The sequence below is a fragment of the Phacochoerus africanus genome, chromosome 11 (assembly GCF_016906955.1).
Source record: "Phacochoerus africanus isolate WHEZ1 chromosome 11, ROS_Pafr_v1, whole genome shotgun sequence".
Lineage (NCBI taxonomy): Eukaryota > Metazoa > Chordata > Mammalia > Artiodactyla > Suidae > Phacochoerus > Phacochoerus africanus.
Window position 1 is genome coordinate 105,043,921 of NC_062554.1, and position 19,445 is coordinate 105,063,365.

At 47.7% G+C, this 19,445-nt stretch overlaps 1 protein-coding gene across 7 annotated transcripts in view; it reads right to left on the reverse strand.

Moving 5' to 3' along the window:
* ATXN7L1 (ataxin 7 like 1) overlaps window positions 1-19,265 on the reverse strand; it is a 269,582-nt gene extending 250,317 nt beyond the window's left edge. For all 7 annotated transcript variants that reach the window (XR_007130729.1, XM_047752410.1, XM_047752413.1 and 4 more), the window contains exons 1-2: window positions 19,047-19,265; window positions 18,465-18,533 (exon numbers count right to left, since the gene is read on the reverse strand). Coding sequence is in view for 6 of the 7 variants with exons in the window: in XM_047752410.1 (XP_047608366.1) it covers window positions 18,465-18,533; window positions 19,047-19,227 (250 nt within the window). In the remaining variant the exon portion in view is untranslated. The remainder of the gene's footprint in view (window positions 1-18,464; window positions 18,534-19,046) is intronic.
* Between the last annotated feature and the right edge of the window lie 180 nt (window positions 19,266-19,445).

Sequence of the window (19,445 nt, forward strand, 5' to 3'; positions counted from 1 at the left end):
TTGATTACCTCGTTTTAAGAAAGTGACAGAGAAAACTTTAGTAATGCAGGTTTTAAAGTTTCTCATGCCAATAGCTGCATTTGAGTAGCACACAAATTGAGGACACATTCATTCGCTTGGTACCTGAGAACTATTATCCAATTCAGCAAGGAAGTCACTCTTGTCACCAACAATCGAGCAAAGTTCCCACACGCATCTTTGTTCTTTCACTTTCATCTTCCTCACTGACTCAAATGAAAATATCCACCAACTCTTAACGGCAGATGAGCACTTGTTTGTCAATTTCGATCTTAGGTCGGCCGGGGAGATTAAGAATTTGGCAAAAATCAACAAAAGCATTCTGTGAGAATAAACTGATGACATGAAATTTACCATAAGGATTATTGAATATTTTAAGATTTGTAAATTGTATGCTAAACAGCCTTTTATCAGTAAAATGTCTAATAAGCAAATACACGTACATGAGCAAATTTATTTAGAGAGCAGGTTGTTAAACATTTACTAGCACAACAGCGATTATGATAGAAAAGAACTTCTAGATTAACTGAGCAGCAAGACCTAAGCATGTGCGAGGAGGGGGGAGACGGAGAGGGAGAGACGGAGGGAGAGAGAGAGCGAATAACCCTCCCTGTGGCACCCTGCATAGAGACAGCAATCAAACTAAAAAGGCGCCTGTTTCCTGAAAATGCCATGAAAAACTGAATTGTGTTGGTTATCAAGTAGGTGTGCCACTGGAATATATTATAAACCACTTCTCTTCAGGATTAATGGCAGATTCTGGACTCGTCCTAGCTCCTTTTTCCAAAATCGACCTGCTGGGGGATCTCACAGCCCTTTACTAGCCTAGTCCAAATCCTGGCCATCCATGATGAAGGAAGTCAGACATTCTCCCAATCCCACATTCATTCACTCATTCATTCATTCATTCATTCATTTTAAGACATTGACTTAGCTCCAATTATACACCCATCACTGTGCCCTAGATAGACTCACGAACCAAAGAACCCCTGCCCCCAGGTCAAAGGTCATGTAGGCACAGACTGAAACCCCCTCTTCCTTACCTGGGCCCCATGCATTCAAGCCACATTCATAAAGTGAATGAACTTGACATTTCATTTCTGGGTTCCTGGAGGGCATGGGCCAGGGCCATTGCACCTGTAATGGTGCCAGGGCCCCGCTCAGTGCCTGGGTACTCGGTCACCATCTAGTGATGGGTGATGCAGGAAGCACTGCTCTAGCTTCAGAACTTGAGGAGCAGCACTCATCCTGGTTTACAATTAACTTGAGCAGTTCACCAGACCCAGGCTAAATGCTGGGCTCTGGCTGGGAGGTGGGAGAGGGATTATTTTAAGTGTAATTATCTTTTTCTTTCCCCACTTGAGCATGTGGGATCGTGTTTCTCAATTCTCTTAAACCATACTCTACCAACCAAGATGTGGTCACACTTTTGAGGTTTGCATACAAAACTCGCTCTCTCCATCTAGAATTTCCCGCTGATTATCTCACACTATACACTCATCTTACTGACACATGCCCAGTCCTCGTCCTTGTCCTTCTTTAGCGTAAATCATGGCTATTCAGCTCCTCACTCTGAAAATTGGTAATTAGAGAGGAAAATGTAACTCTGCCTTTTAAAGGAGGAATTTAATAGTTCATCCCTGGTCTTGAGAAAGAGGTTTTCTTCACAGGTGGAAAGTCAGCTGGTAAATATAGATCAGAATGACAGAATGTGCAAACGACCAGCAAGGATCATCAATGGAGGCCAAGACGATGCCATGAAATTTCTTCTTGGGGAACAGGGTTCTCACTCAGTGTCAAAACATCACCCACAGAATGACATGCTGGTTGCAAGATGAATACGTATCTTTGCCATAGAGAGAGGTGGTCACCACGTTTCCAAGTGAGCAATACCTAACAAAAGGACCCCTGACAACATATGCCCCCTAATGAGACATTTACTGAAGCACTCAAGATGACCTGGATGTATTCCTGCCAAAATGTTTAGCCGGAATCTGAGACCTTAGCTCTAATTTCCAGTATGGAGTAAAAACAGGGCAGGAAAGAGAAGGTAAATGACACCGTGAGGAAGTGATCGGACAGCCAAGAATGGGAAGCATTTTAAAATGGCAATGTGTTATATATGCATATACAGAAATATATATACATTTATTTTTTTTATTTGTTTGTTGTTGTCTTTTTGCCTGTTCTAGGACCGTTCCCGCAGCAGATGGAGGTTCCCAGGATAGGGGTCTAATCGGAGCTGTAGCCGCCGGCCTACGCCACAGCCACAGCAACGCAGGATCTGAGCCACATCTGCGACCTATACCACAGCTCACGGCAACCCTGGATCCTTAACCCACTGATCGAGGCCAGAGATCGAACCTGCAACCTCATGGTTCCTAGTCAGATTCGTTAACCACTGCGCCATGACGATAACTCCAGACACACATATCTGGTGGAGGGGGTGGGGGATTGTTCTAGATTTAAACTGACTACGGAGTTAATAATGACACACAATGCATGGACCCTGATAGGATCTTGGATGTATATTTAAAAACATCTACAGAAAAAAGCTGCCATAAACTTTTTGGCAGGAGCGGGGGGGGACCTGGGGAAACTTGAATACAAACTGAAGAGTGGATGCTATTATGGGATGACCACTAGTTTTGTAAGTGTGATGCTGGTATTATGATCATGTCGAAGAATGCTTTTATTTTTAGGAGATGGTTGCTGAGTACCTAGGGGTGAAGTGTCATGCTGTCTGCGACTTCCTTCCAAATGGTTCAGCAAAAACACACATACATATTTATGTAAGATGAGGCTCTGAGAACTTCAGTGGGTAGCTCAAGGTGACACAATCAAGATGTGTCAAAATGATATTTAGAGGTGAAGTGTCATGATGTCTACAACTGATGTTCAAGGGGCCCAGAAATATTTATCTTTATAAGAAAGCAAATCACATAAAATGTGCACTGACTTTTGAACTCTAAGGGATGCATATATGAATGACCATGGCACTATTATTTCAACCTTTTTTTCCACATGTGAACGTATGTAACATTAAGATGGTGGGGCAAAGACGAAACAGGGTGCCGGGGGTAGAGGTTTAGCACCAAATCCGAAGTGAGAAACTTTAGGCTGCTCGAGGGGGTCTGTGACTCTGGAACCAAACTGTAGCCCTTCTCCACTGAATTTTCATCACAGATGTAGGAACCTACAGAGGCTCCTGGGGCTGCAACATCCTATGTTGAGATGGGCCTTTTGTTTTTTTTTAAGGCCATTCCTGCAGCATATGGTGGTCCCCAAGCTAGGGGTCAAATCGGAGCTGTAGCTGCTGGCCTACACCACAGCCACAGCAACAGAGGAGCTGAGCCACATCTGCGACCTACACTACAGCTCACAGCAACGCCGGATCCTTAACCCTCTGAGTGAGGCCTGGAATTGAACCTACTTTCTCATGGACGCTAGTCAGATTCGCTTCTGCTGAGCCACGACGGGAACTCCTGAGCTGGGCCTTTTCGCATTGTGATTGCAAACAGCCACCTGAACAGAAACTTTAGGAGGCCTGCAGTTCTCAGCACCTCAACAACTTCAAAAAAATCAGGTGTTAAATCAAAGACACTCAGAGGTCATCTCCAGACTGCTGTTTAAAATGAACCTATAAATGAAGAGTTGTTTAAAAGATCCAGAGTTTACAAGATGAAAAGAATTCTGCAGGTGAGTTGCATAACAACGTGAATGTACTTAATACTTCTGAACTGTTCCCTTAAAAAGAGTTGAGATGGTAAATTTTTTGTTATTTGTATGTTACCACACTTTAAAAAAAAGAAAGAAGTGAAATGAAAACACAGGTCTATCAAGACACGTACCTGAAAACCAAATTGGATGCTTAGCTGAACGGTGACACTCTGTTAGCTGAAAATCCCTCAGGAAAGAAAAAGGAAAGTGTGGTCTCTCCTCCCTCACTGCCAAATCCACAAGATTCTAACACACCTGGGAGAATGATCAGGTGAGCAATGGACTGGCCAGGTAAAATGAAGGGGCTCAGGTGCCTAGTAGGTAGGGCCAGCAGCACGGGGTCCAGAGGAGGCGCAGGCTGTTCAGCCTGAAAGGCTGGGGAAGACTTCCTCAGAGAGGGAATGCGGCCTGGGCCCCGCAGAACGAGGAGCATCTGCGTGAGAGGGAGACAGAGACAGGCATGGCGAAGGAACGTGGCCTGCCAGGGGCACCACCTGTCAGGATATTTGAAGTGCCTGAGGCACAGGGGACCTGGAACACTGCGGTAACCCTGGTCGATGGGGAAGTGATGAAAGGTTTTCACTCCAGGAACATCCTGATAAAATGTGACTTTTCGGGAGATTAATTTTGAATTGGTATGCTGGGAAGATGGAGACAGGGAGGCCAATTAAGCAGCTATTATAAAAGCCTAGGTAGGCTATGAGGCGGGCTAGCCTGGGGTGGGGGCTGAGGGAGGTGCCCTGGGAAGGGGAGGGAGGGAAGGTACGAAGAAGGCTCTGCACTTGCACTGGGTCTAGGGAGCCTGGGGGGTGCAGAAAGGATGTCTGGGAGGGCCTGTCCCATGCAGTTCACCAGAGGGGTCGACAAGGAGCAGGATGGGCTGCCACCGAGCAAACCCTGGAAGGACGGGGAGCTGGAGGGCCCTGGCAGGAGAGACCTAAAAGTGGGTATCACCAATACTTTGGGCAAGAAAATACAGTGTTCAAAAAGCTTGAAGGTGTCTACGGTGCAATGAAACCTCCAGTCATTTCACTTGGAAAACAAAGAGCCCCAAATCTGCCCAAGGCTGGATTACTCTCCAATGGGCTTGCATAAAACAGAGCCATCTCTCTTTTCAAAGGGCTTCTGCCCTGAAGAGTTTGGTCTGAGCCTCTGAAAGAGGCAGGACTCGTGTGCATCCATTTGCCCTGCTTCTGCCAAAGATGGTGAGCAAGGACAGCGTGGTCAAGGGCGGAGCTCCAGGGGACAGAGGTCTGGCATCTGGAGAGGTGGCTCACAGGGTTGTCACTGGTGGGTGGGCTGAACGGCGCCAACCTCACCCAAACGGGACCCGTTCCACTTTACTGATGTTTCCCCTTCCTCCTGCCAGTCTGGGGCAGATTCTGTCACGTGGGAAAGGTGTTCCAGCCCACGGGCTCTTGGCCATCACCAGGAGGATCAAACACCGGCCAGGAGACCAAGTGACTACGGCCCGTCAAAGGTCACCTGAAACCCCACACGGAGGAGGGAACTGAGGAGGAGGAACAGTGCTCAAGAGGAAACACGCTGAAGGCTCCCCTAGTCTCTGAAGCCCCTGAGAGAGAGCAAGTAAGAGAAAGTGAGAGAGAGAGAGGAAGAGAAACTACAGCTCCTCCAGGACCAGCCAGGTCCCCACATACAAAATGCTAAGCGCCCTGGTTAATGGAAAGTAGGTGAAATCCAGAGTCACGGACTGAACACCACCCCGTCGTCCTGTCGTCATGTGGGAGATGCATTCTGTGCCTCTCTCTGGCACTCCAGTCACAGAATCTTGTCACTGCCCCTCAGAGCCAGTCACAACCAGGGTATCTCTCTATGGCTACAGAAGGCAAGGTCTCTCACACCCACTTAGCAGGTGGGTTGCCATCAAAAGGACACCTCTAACGGGCGGGTACAGAAAAGGAATCTTTATGCCATCATCCAAAGGCACGCACCCGTCATGAAATCACTAACAATCCCAATGCCAAGAGGGAAGCTGAAAAGCGGCCTAGGAGATGCTCAAAAGGGGAAAAAGAGAGAGAGAATTATCACCGGAGATAGATGCCCCTGGGGTTGCTTGGCAACCGTCTTTGCTAACACCTTCTCCCAAAAAGGAGCAGTTGGAGGCAGCTCCTGAGCTTTCCCTGAGGCCAGGGCTCTGACCACAGAGGCCCCAAAGCTGGGGTCTCGGGATGAGAAAGCACTTCACCGAGGGGGAGACCTGGGCCCTATCAGTGGACCTCTGGCTTACACACATGAAGGGGAAGAAAACCTTTTGACTTAAAGAACACGCTCTTTGGAGTTCCCGTCGTGGCTCAGTGGTTATTGAATCTGCCTAGGAACCAGGAGGTCGCAGGTTCGATCCCTGGCCTTGCTCAGTGGGTTAAGGATCCGGCGTTGCCATGAGCTGTGCTGTAGGTCACAGATGCGGCTTGGATCTGGCATTGCTGTGTCTGTGGCAGAGGCCGGCAGCTAGAGGTCCGATTAGACCCCTAGCTTGGGAACCTCCATATGCCGCCGCAGGAGCGGCCCTAGAAAAGGCAAAAAAAAAAAGACAAAAAGAAAAAAAAGAACGGGCTCTTTGAGGCAGGGCTGGTGCTAGGGTGAGGCGAGTGAGGCACCCAGGGTACTGCATTTAAGGAGGCCCTCGCCTGGCACTTGCAGGAGCCCATAAGTGCATCTCCTTAAACATGCGTCCTGGGTGCCCCGCCAGCCTGACCTTAGTCCTTGCCCTGCTCTTTGGGCAACATGATGACATGGTGCCTGAGTCCTGCCTCTGGAATCAGTCTGCTTCTGGGTTCATATCCCACCTCTCCTACTGCCCTGCTCCATCACCTTGGATAAATCACTGAACCTCTCTGAGCCTCGGTTACCTAATCTCTAAAATGGGGTTGACTATGTGGGAAAACAATCTGAAAGAGAATGCGTATGTGTATATGTATGACCGAATCACTGTTATACAGCAGAAATGACCACAACCTTGCAAATCAACTCTACTTCAATAAAAGAAAAAGAAAAATTAAAAATATAAATGGGGTTGATATAGGCATGGCCTCATAGGGTGGTCATGAGGACTGAGAAAGAAAAATGCACATCCAGCTCTGTGTCTGGCACCTGCTCAATGCCTAGGGAATGGAAGCTAGGACTGTTATTTTTTAAATCATGTAAGCATAATATACAATCATAAAATTTTAAAAACACATAAGCAGCTCCCCAGACCCCCTTAAATGGAACCTATGGAATCCAAGTGTCTGGGAATAGTGACGCTGTCTGGGCTTTTACTTAATTAATTTATTTCTTAGGGCTGCACCTGCGGCCTATGGAGGGTCCCAGGCTACTGTCGAAATCAGCTGCCGGCCTACACCACAGCTCACAGCAACGAGGGATCTGAGCCACATCTGCAACTTCCACCACAGCTCACGGCAACAGTGGATCCTTAACCCACTGAGCGAGGCATCCACGTGTATACTAGTTGGGTTCGTTACCACTGAGCCAGGACAGGAGCTCTGGTGTCTGGGATTTTAAAGAGCTTCACAAAGGATTCCCAAGGTGGGTGGGTCAAGAGCCACTTCCATAACCAGAGGTCATCAGGGCCACCTGGGGAACCTATTAAAATGCACAAGTGCTTCTGATTCAGTGTCACTGCAGCCTGGGATGCCAAACACCTAGGCGATTTCAACCCAGGGTCCCCACGATGACCACACTTGGGAAAACACAAACTGACTTGAAAATTCCCAGCCCAGGGACAAGGGTCCAGCTCCTCTTGTTTTTATTCCTGGTATCCTTAAAGCATCAGGGGCAGAATGTTGACCAAAGATGCCTAGTGAGCCCCAGACCCACCCCTGGAGCAGTAAAGAAGCCACCTATCCCATTGAAAAGGCAGCTCTGCTAAGGCGAGGAAGAGGACACGAGTGCCTGCCAAAAGTGACAATCAGCCCAGTGTAACCTTAGGTTCCTGAGTAGCTACTGTATGCAATAGAGCATCTTGTGTGTTTTCACATCAACCCTGAGCGCTGCTATTATTCCTATTCTGAAAATGAGGAAATTGAGGCGCAGAAACGTTATCTTCCTACACAGCTTAGAAGTGGCAGAGTCAAGATTCAAACAATGCCCCACGAAGCTTCCAAGGCTGTTGTGACAATGCACTTTTGTGATAAAATATTCATAATATAAAAGTTACCATTTGGGCCAGTTTTAAGTGTATGGTTCCTGTCACCACCATCTATCTACCAGAACCCTTTTTTTTTTTTCTTTTTTCTTTTTAGGGCCACGCCTGCAGCATATAGAAGTTCCCAGCTGGGAGTCAAATGGGAGCTGTTGCTGCTGGCCTATGCCACAGCCACGGCAATGTGGGATCCAAGCTGCCTCTGCGACCTACACCACAGCTCACAGCAATGCCAGATTGTTAACCCACTGAGAGGAGGCCAGGGATTGAACTCATGTCCTCACGGATCCTAGTTGGGTTCATTTCCACTGAGCCACAACGGGACCTCCTACCAGAACTTTTCCATCTTTCCCAGCTGTAACTCTGTACCCATGAAACACCAATGCTCCATGTCCCCCTCCCCTATCCCCTGGCAACCCCCATTCTACTTCCTGTCTCAATGCATTTAACTCCTCTAGGAACCTCATGTAAATGGAATCAGTATTTGTCCTTTTGTGGCCACTATGCTCTTAAAAACAGCTAGCCACCACCTTGGTGTGATGGGACAAAACCAGGAGTGTGTCTCAACCATCTTCCATGTCCTGGGCAGGGTCTTCAGTTTGGGTGACCTGTCTCCCCACCCCTGACCCCACCCCTGGGCTGCATGACCTATCGGTGTATTGAAGCCGTAGGACAGAGCTCCCCCACACCCACTGCCCCCCCCCCCACCCAAAGGTGTCCTTGAACTGTAATGTTCAGAGGACCACAATGAGCTTCCCAGAGCAGGTACACGGCTAACTGCTTCTCTGTTCAAAGAGCCCCTCACTGAGTCCCTTTTATCTTCGTGGTGTTACTCTGTCTTGCTCTGGAGAGTATTTACTTGGTTTCCTTTTTTCTTTAAACACCTGATCCCTCACATTGGCAAGCAGAATTGTGTTATGAAACCACAGGTACGAGGATAAAGCATCTACATAAAAACAAAAGCGTTCCCCACAGTGGAATTCCAGCTTGACTTAGAGGCAACTGCAAGAGCCAAGTCTAACACCTGAAGGGCAAGGGTCCTCGGCCTCAGCCCGCTTGCAGGAAAGATTTTCCTAGGCTCTTGATATCCATTCAAGTGCCTCCGGATCCCAATCCGGGTCCATTTAGCTAACTTGGCCAATGTGAGCTCTGCCAGAGGAGAGCGTAACAACCAGCATGAGCTGGGAGCCCATCACTGGCAAAACAGCGCACCAAGAATTTTAGGTGAGAGGGACACACGGAAGTCCGTCCTGGACGTTTAGTTTCTACAATTCGGAAAAAGGTCAAACCATTGGCCAACGCTCTCCTCTCCACTGTGGCTATCCTGGATCACGGTAGTCATGTCCAGTGTACAGGGGTCAAGCCCTGCAGATCCCCCCATGGTCCCCACGAGGCAAGACAGGTGTGGGGGCTCCACAAAGGGATCTACAACCCCTGAGGGAGATACATGTCCCTCTGGCTCTCTTCCCAATGGGAAACTCACTCTCTGCAAAGGAAGCGGAAGCCTCTCAGGGCCGCTGGCCTGGGGGCGGGGCACCCAGTCACGTGGAGCTGCTCATCTAACCCTTTTTTTTTTTTTGTCTTTTTGCCATTTTCTTGGGCTGCTCTGTGGCACATGGAGGTTCCCATGCTAGGGGTCGAATTGGAGCTGTAGCCACTGGCCTACGCCAGAGCCACAGCAACGCGGGATTCGAGCCGCGTCTGCAACCTACACCACAGCTCACGGCAACGCTGGATCGTTAACCCACTGAGCAAGGGCAGGGACCGAACCCGCAACCTCATGGTTCCTAGTCAGATTCGTTAACCACTGAGCCACGACAGGAACTCCTCATCTAACCCTTCGAAAGCCGTCTGACTCCATCTCTGTGGCACTGGGGCGTGCTTCAGCCTCACCTGTGTTCTAGGATTTTCTCAGTGGTCTTTACATAGTTGTTCTTGTGAGGAGAGGTGAGGTCGGGAATGACCTACATCACCACCTTGGTGACGTCACTTCTACGGCAGTCACTAAATGACCGGACGTGGAAGATCTCTTTGGGGCTCAGCAGAAATGAACCCGACTAGTATCCATGAGGTTGTGGGTTCAATCCCTGGCCTCTCTCAGTGCATTAAGGATCTGCTGCTGCTGTGAGCTGTGGTGTAGATCGCAGATGCAGCTGGGATCTGGTGTTGCTGTGGCTGTGGTGCAAGCCAGGGTCTACAGCTCTGATCCGATCCCTAGCCTGGGAGCTTCCATATGTCAGAAGGGCGGCCCTAAAAGAAAAAAAAAAAGCCAAAATAAACAACCAGATGTGAACACTGGGCCACCTCAGAGGATGGGGTCCTTGGATAAAAGGGGTGTGACCAGGACAGGGTCTCCCTGGGTCTGCTGCTACCATTTTATGTCTACTTCCACAGGATGTCATGAATGAAACAAAGTGTCGTGAATGAAAGGCTAGCCTGAAGGATAGCAACATGATGTACACAGAAAATCTGGCAAACCTCTGAATCTGCTTTCCTAAATCATTTCTGAAGCAGAGACAGCAGGACCCTGAGAGCCATTGGCTAGAGTGAACGTGGCCTTCCAGGCCTAAGCAACGTGGCAGACCACCTGGTTCCCCAGGCCAGAGCCCTGGGGAACCCGACCCTCCTCTGCTCTTCCTATTTGCTAAGCCTTCACATTGAAATCCTGAAACCAGCCCTTCGGTCTCCATCGTGCGTGTGCATCCCTATTTCAGACAAACCTCACGGGTAATCAACTGCACAGAACGCCAGTTGTATTTCCAGCCTGACTTTAAATATCAACTGAAATCCCTAATGCGTCACCATGGTGCTTCTGACATCCGGGCCCCCTCCCCGGCATGATCAATGCCATCCTGATCAGAACTGGTGCCTTGGGGTCCCCTCCACCCACAGGGAGGGAGCGCTGAGACACCCAGAATTAGAACTCGAATCACCACTGTCATCATTTACTACTGAATGGATAGGAAAGTTTGGAGGGGTCACCTCAGAGATCTTTGGAGGAGAGCTCCGCGAGGGAGTCCTTTCTAGAGGCTCCAACACAGCCCCGTGGAGGGGACAGTCACAGCTCCACACATGCCTGCTGAGGGTTCAAAAAGGCCACTACACATGGACCTCAGGCCTAAGACACAGACCCACAGTAGAAGAACATGGCTGAGTCGTCCTTTCTTGTGTTCTTCCCTTTCCAGCCCCACCGTAGACCCTTGATTCTCCAGCAGGGTGACGTGGCAGGTCCTCCCCGATCCCTGGGACCTTGGGCCATGTCTGGAAACATTTTCGTTTTTCCCAACTCAGGGGAAGGGGAGGGGCCGCTGGATTCTAGCGACAGCGGCCAGTGATGCTGCAAAACATCCTGCGACTCACAGGAGGGTTCCCCACTACGAAGAAGGGGTGTCAGTGCCAAGAACCTGTATCCTACTCTCTGCTGTGCTCTCTTCACACCAGTGATAGACTTTTTAGTTTCCAGAACAAACATTTTATAGGTGCTCACACTTGGGGCCTTCACACATATTGTTCCCTTGAACTCCACCCCGCCCAGGCCTGCATGTGGATAACTTCCACTCATCCTTCAGGTTTTATCGTTTGCCTGTTCGTTGAAGCTGTACTGAAGTATAGTTAAGTTGCAAGGCTGGGATTATTTCTGCTACGCAACAAAGTGACCCAGTCATACACACACACATACCCATTTTCTCTCAAATTCTCATCCTCCAGGCTTTAGCATAAATAAAATCTCTTCCAGGAGACCTTCACTGAGCCCCTAACCTAAATTAGGTCCCCCTGCCATGCCTGCCAACACTACCCCATTTTTCCCTTTTAGAGCACTCACCATGGTTGCCATGACTTTTTAAATGTCTGTCTTGACTGCAAGGATGGGACTGCCACAAGGCAGGGGCTGTGTTCTTACACTGTTGTTTCCCCAGGCCCTAGCGCCAGCAGGTGCTGGCGCCCGCTGTCACTCAGTCTCAAACACATGACAGAGGCCAAGAAAGCGGGGTGTGGGGGGGGGGGATGTGAAAACTGAAGCCAGACACCCAGAGACTTAAGCTATCCTCCCACTATGTGGGCATCAAAGAGAGAATGCAGCAGCCCCTTGTGAACGGCCGTGGTCTACTCTCTATGCTAAAGGGAAACAGCAAGATACTAGGCAGTACTTACAGGATGCTATCAGCCATGCAGGGAAAGTGGGAAGGAAACTAACGTCTCTAGCTGGATGCACTTAGACTGCCTTGGAAGGAGTCGCAAGCAACTAGGGACAAGGAGGGTAGGAAGGAGTCTTTCTTTTCACTGCATACCCTCTCAACTTTGTAACACGTGAACATTATTTAGAAAAAAGGAGTTCCCTGGTGGCTCAGCAGGCTAAGGATCTGGTGTTGTCACTGCTGTGGCTCTGGTTACCGCTGTGGTGCAGGTTTGATTCTTGGACTGAGAACTTCCACATGCCAAGGGTGTGGCCAAAAAAGAAGGAAGGAAGGAAGGAAGGAAGGAAGGAAGGAAGACAGAAAGAAAGACAGAAAGAAAGACAGAAAGAAAGAAGAAAGAAAGAAAGAAAGAAAGAAAGAAAGAAAGAAAGAAAGAAAGAAAGAAAGAAAGAAAGAAAGAAAGAAAAGGAATAAGAAGCACTTCATTGAGAGAGAGACAGAGAGACAGAGAGAGAAAGCAACAGGCTGTATCATCCAGAGATGCATCATTCCTGCAGACTGACATGTGATGAGAACACCGCAGAGGGTAACTGCTTAGAAGGCAAGATCACACACAGTGTTTCAAAGTATGTCCACCCTGCCTAACTTCCTGGTTTGGACGGAGCCAGAGCCCTATTTTCTCTACCCGCAAACTCAGGTGCATGGAAATACCTGTATGTATAAAGAGGTACTCATTCCAGAGGCTTTGTCTTTTCAAAACTAGATAGTGTTGGAAATGCCCTCTCTCAGCTCTGCTGTCTTGCTCATGATGCTGCCCCTTCTCCATTGGCTGGATGCCCCTGTAAAGGTGATTGGTTCTCCAAGCCCTTCTCCTTTTCATCTTTCCCCCCTCCCACCTTGAGGCCACTCCATCTCTCCTGTCCTTTCATCCCAAGCGCTGGGCAAAAGAAGAGAGATGATAATGAAACGCCAAAGTGAATAAATGTGGCTGCTTGTTAGCGAAAGGGGAGGAAGTTAGGCTTAATGGAGAAAGAAGTTGAAATTAATGGCGAAAATGAAGTTTATCGGTGTAATCTGTGGACTTGGTGTCTTCCTATCTCCTATTAGCATAGATAACAGAGCTGTCGGGATAATGATAAAGGGGACCCATCACCGTTTCCCATACACCTCCACTGCTTTCGCTGCCTTCCCTCCCTTGGCGTCTAAGAACACCTCATGCTTACCAGGTCAGTTGCCATCTTTTCTCCAATTTGCCCTCATCCAGCTATAACTGCCAGACTCCTAAGCCTGAGCTGAACATGTTCCTATGTTTCCTGCTTCCTCCTGTGTTCCAGCCCGACTCCACCAGTATCTCAGAACAGCAAACTCGTACAGTCGTGACACAATCTTACTGGCCCCAGAATCATTTTCAAATTGGAAGCATTTCCTAAGTTTACCTGTATCAAATCAAAACATCTGAAAAACACACAAATACTCAAAGTAACTAGGGTAGGCTCCCAAAAGACTGAAACGAGGGTCTATGGAGGACTTTGGAGCCCCACTGATCAGATACAATAAATTATTGATCATTTTTTAAAATTATGTTTTAGACTTTCCAGTCCCCAGAAAGTAAACCCTTCTCAGCCCTAAGTCCCAGACTGTCAAAGAATTTTTCTCTAGCTCCTGATAAAACTTATCAATGACTACATATTAACTGTACACCATTAAAAAACATGCATATCACAGAAAGCAGTTTTTAAAAAATCATGAGCTTTCTAAAATTATAACATGATTTATCGTAAAAATGAAATTTCTGCGTCTATCTTTTCCAGCGATCACTGATTAGTTAAAAATCCTAATTATAATAATAAAATTTTCTACCACTGGCTTCATTAATGCACGATGATGATAATCCTGAGAACATTTTAACACATAAGAAAGACACATTTTCATTAAGTGCTCACTGTGTGCGGAGCCCTTTCGTATTATCTCAGTGAATCCTCACAACAACCCTGTTATTATCTCCATCTTACATAGTTCAGGACACTTAGAAGCCATAGGTACTGGGTCCTTATTTATCAATTGACGTTTTTTGTTTTGTTTTGTTTTGTTTTTTAAAAGTTCAGGTGAGGCAATTAGAAAAGGGAGTGCGCTTTCTAAATCACAGAGCTTTCCCCCAATTAGCTTGAAAAAAGTCTTCCAATAAATCTATGAAGCTGGAGAGAGAAAATTATTTTAAAAGGTTAGCTAGACGAATGGCCTGCCTTGGAATTTTCTATCATAACTGCAGTTCACATCTTAGATTAGGTTCCTCAGGTTCCTGGGAGCCCTCCTCTGGGAAATCTCAGTGCTTGAGGGAACCAGGCTGACTGTGGTCAAGCCCCTGTCTGCTACGGGGAACACAGGACCCTGGGTTTTGGACTGAGACCCTCAGGGTTCTCAGAATCTGAAAGGCCAACTATTTGCAGCAGAATATGCTTCTGTATGAGATGCAGTGATTTTTGCCACCGAGAGATTATAAAAGGAGAAAATAAACACAGTATGTAGTAGTTTAAGATATTTTTAACGCCGAGGGCTTGTTTTTCTTTTTTAAAACTTTTCTTCAAAAACAGCCTGTCGAGTATGACTGCATCTCAAATGTAGATTCCTTCAATAGAGAAACCTGGGTTCAGAGGTCTCAAAGAGACCTTAGGAGATGTTTAATCTACGCCCTTAATTTATAAGCAAGAGAACAGGCCCAGACAAGGGAAGCGATGTTCCCAAGGTCACATGCAGGAATTAGGAAGCAGACTCAAAGCCCTCTCTCTCCTGCTCCTTTAACCGCTGCAGGCTGCCCTCAATATAACCCCGCACGACCACAACCAAGCACGGAATTAGCAACACCTTCTAACCCAGGTGATGATCTGGCAAGGCTAAAAAGTACTTCCCAAATTCCTCTTAACCATAATTTTAGCTATTCTCTCTCTCTCTCTTTTTTTTTTGGCCATGCTCATGGCATGCAGAAGTTCCCAGGCCAGGGATCAAACCCATGCCACAGCAGCAACTGGAGCTGCAGTAGTGACAATATCGGATCCTTAACCCGCTGGGCCACAGAACTCCTTAGCCAACTTGTGATGAAATAATAACATGGATGTAAAGACGTTACTACAGAAACTTCAAAGCACCCAGTTAACATTTCCTATTGATATAGGTGGAGAACTGAAGTAGAAAAAGGTTTAAGGAAGGCAAAAGAACTACACTGCAATAATCGGGTTATTCAAAAGTCTGCAAGTCCTCCCTGAATCTTTTGAAGCTGTGGCCAGATGGAAGCCAAATGCAAAATGATCCTTTTCTCACTTTTCCAGTCTAACTTTTTTCCCTGAGCATCGTCTATAAAAAAATATCATATCGCAATGCTCACAGCTGCGTTATTCGCTATAGTCAAAAGGTGGAACGAAGCCAAATATCCATTAGCAGATGGATGAATAAACTATGGTACATATATACAGTGGAATATTATTCTGCCGTAAAAAGGAATAAAATTCTGATACATGCTGCAACCTGGATGAACCATGAAAGCTTTATGCTAAGTGAACAAAGTTGGACACAAAGGGACACTTATTGCAAATATATATATACAGTATATAGAATAGGCAACTTATAGAGACATAAAATAGAGGTTACCAAGGCTCAGCCCTGGGGAGGGCTAAAAGGGAAATTACTGTGTAACGGGGACAGGGTTTCTGGTTGGGATGATGAAAAAGTTCTGGAAATGGATAGTACAACACCCATGAATGTACTTAGGATCACGGAACTGTAGACTTTAAAATGGTAAATTTTATGTTATGTTTATTTTACCACAATAAAAAGAAATTATATGAAAATCTGGATCACGTACCTTCATTTCTTTCTTTCTTTCTTTCTTTTTTTTTTTTAGGGCCACACCTGTGGCATATGGAGGTTCCCAAGCTAGGGCTTGAATCAGAGCTGTAGCCTCTGGCCTACACCACAACCACAGCAATGCCAGATCCAAACCACGTCTGCAACCTACACCACAGCTCACAGCAACACTGGATCCTTAACCCACTGAGCAAGGCCAGGGATCGAACCCTGCCTCCTCATGGATGCTAGTCAGACTCATTTCCACTAAGCCATGAGAGGAACTCCCATATAACTTCACTTCTTAATTGGAATTCCTAAACTTTATTCATTTGTTGCTATGAAAGCAGAAATCTCTTCTCCAAATCTGCCTACTGCCAATGGTGTCATGGCCAATCTACGTATGTTCACACACAAGGAGAAAGCCAATTACAGCCAGGCCACATTGTGTCCTGCGAAGACCCATCCACAGCCACGTAGCCATCCCTAGACCTCCCACACGATGACTCCAGCAAGAAGGCCAATGGCAAGACGGAGGCAACCAGTGTTCCTGCGGATCCTGGTAACCAAACACCCTGACGCCGTGTCTCAGCTTAATCCTTAAGCCCTTCGCTACGGGAAGGATAGATATATGTTTAATATATGTGTACTCTATCCATAAAGAAAACTGTAGGCACATACCAGGAAGATCTTCAGGAACTGCTAACCTAGGTCTGCTCCACCAGGCCCACAAACAAAGAGCTTAGAGCCCATACATGGCGTCTGGTGAACTCAACAATTGTAGGTTACACCGAACAGTGGGGAGTCCTTAATGCAAGCACATCATTAGGAGCTAAATCTTTGTACCTTTCCAGGACAAAGGTTATAAAAAAGCAGGATGTACCACTTGTGAGTTCTAAGGAAAGCAGAACTTTACATTTTTTTTTTCTTAAAAGAATCTATTTCTCACGAGGCAAAGAGAATCTGAGAATAAGAGTCTTTTGAAACAGAAGCCCGGAGGAGGGGACAGAACAGAAGTTTTGTGTGCTATAGTCATAATCTATCACCCAGGCCTGAGAGGTGCCAATTCTGGGCCATCCCATGACCTTTTATTCCACTTTAAAGGTTTTCACCACCTCATCTTCTTTCGTGGAAAGCTTTTCATTGCCAGTGGTCTGATAACTGAGCCCCATACACTTTTAAAAATCTCAAGAGTTTATGAAGAAAAACAATCTCCCGTGATACTCTCCAAAGCCAACACAGAGACATGTAGGACAAATAAGCCGCCACTTGTCAGAATTCCACTTGACACCATTCCCTTGTGCACCCTAAAGACACATGTCAAGATCACACTAAGATATTTAGAGACAAACATCTTTAGAATAAGGTTTCATTCCCAATCAAAGTGCTTAATTAGCAGAAACATTATGCTAGAGAGCCGTCCTTGAATATGCATGCATTTTAACCTCCGTGTCATTTTTTGCCGAAGCACAAATTCTCCCCTCCCTGGATGGTCAGGAAATGATGGGGCCCAGAAAACCAACTGGCTGAGGTGGGATCCACAAACTGCGTTCCCTCTTTGCAAACAGGGGTCAGCTGCCTCACAGGGTGACATCCCACTTTATGAGGGAGACCATTCTTGGGCACCTCACGGCCTTTTCGCCATTCATTTTGGATGCGCCAGGCTCCTAGGGCCTGGTTATGGCTGAACTCTTTCAACGATTCCCGCCCACCTCTTCAGCTCCCCACACCTCCTCCCACCCCCAATGTCAGCCCACCACGCAAGACATCCGTTAGTAAATCACAGTTCAAATGAGCCCATCCACTGGTTCAGCAGACAGTGGCCTCTGGAGTTGCTCCACGTGAAGCCCACAGGCCAGAGTTACACATGGCAGGCTTGCCAACAGGGACAGGATATGATTTATTTATGACGACCATGTGTGTTTGATGCCCAGTTCCAGCAGGCCGTGGCTTCACGCACCTACCTCGGTCTGGGATGACCTATCCACTCACTGTGTCCCATTTTAGGTACTGTATTTCCACGCCGGGGAAACAGAGATGGGTGACCGGCAGCGGCCTGCACCCCCAGACACCCTAACCCTGTTCACCATATAACAATCTGACCACACACAAAGTGGGCCAAAGGTAACTTGCTGCAAAGGTTTGCCACATACCGCGGTTTTCAGTGGAAAGTGGAGAGGTAGCTGCTGGAATGACTGACCACGTTCGGCTCACTTAAACTGCTGTGTCTTCACCCACAGGAAGGCTGGGATGCTTGCGAAAGGAGCCCTGCTCCTCATTTCAGTGATTTCGACCCCTAACCATTGGCAATGATGCTCCAAAGGCGGATGGCAGATAAGCATCAGAAGGGCCAAATGTGGACTCCAGCTGAAGTGCGGAAACTTCTGCCTTCAACAGTCTCCCCACCCTCTACCCCCCAGTTGTATTTAGACTTTGAAAGAAGTTAACATGAAGCAGTAGTCACCTGGGCGTGCTCAATTTTTGACAAGCCTTAGTCACTCTGTACCCAGCAGAACAATTCACATTATAGTCAAATCCTGTGAAGATTCTGCCACACATGCTAACACTAAAATGCCAGTAGCTCCACTTACCTTCTTTATTAAGCCTCATAACCTCCCTGCTTTTTCCACCCTCTTTTCCAGCCTCTTCTAAATCTACATCTGCAGATGAAAAAGAAAAGGAAAAAAAGAAAATAAGGAAAAACGAGAAAAAAAAGGGGGGGAGCCAAAGTCAAGGGGGGGGGGAGGGAGAGTGTTTATTTGCAAACAGATCGATATAAATACTGTATATGAAAATCTTTCAAAAATTGACAATGCAACATTTTCTCCCAAGTCCGGATTTCCATCTACCTGGCCCAGATAGGTACCAAAAAAAAACTATGCAAGCAGCAACAGAGTAGCCTTTTAAACGGATACACAGTGGGGCTGAGAAAGCCCACCCCGCGGGCTGCCACGGGGAGCGGGCACAGACAGACAGACAGACAGCCCTGGCAGCAGGGCCTCTCTCTGTGCACTGATGATCTGTCTCTGTGTGTATTTATTTAGAGAGAGGGAGAAGCATGGAGGACACCGGGGGCCACTCTCTCTCTCACACACACACTTTTTCCCAGTGGCTCTAGGTGAATGGAAAGGTTACAGGATAATAAAAGGAGGAGGAGGCGGTGGGGTTCTTACTGTCGGAGCAGTGTAATTTGGCGGCGTCGATCCAGGAGGACCAGGGTTTGCCCAGAAACGCCTCCGGACTGGGCACTTTGCGATCCAGTGTCGCCATTGCTCTTCCTTCTTGTTGCTTTTTCCCTGTTCCTTCGGCAGCAGCAGCCGAGAGACACGGGATTCGAGAACGCTCCGACGTCATCTTCGGAACGTTCCGACATTGAGTGTTCTGAAAGGGGGAGGGAGGGAGGGAGGGGAGGAGGGAGGCGGAGGAGGAGAGCAAGAGAGAGAGAGAGAGGGAGGAGGAGCTGCGCTCGGCGCCCGGCCCGGCTCGGCTCGGCTCGCGGCGTCCGCGGCCGTGGCCGCCAGGGGCAGCAGAGAGGCGCCCCGAGGCCCGGCGTCTGCCCGCCCGCACGCCCG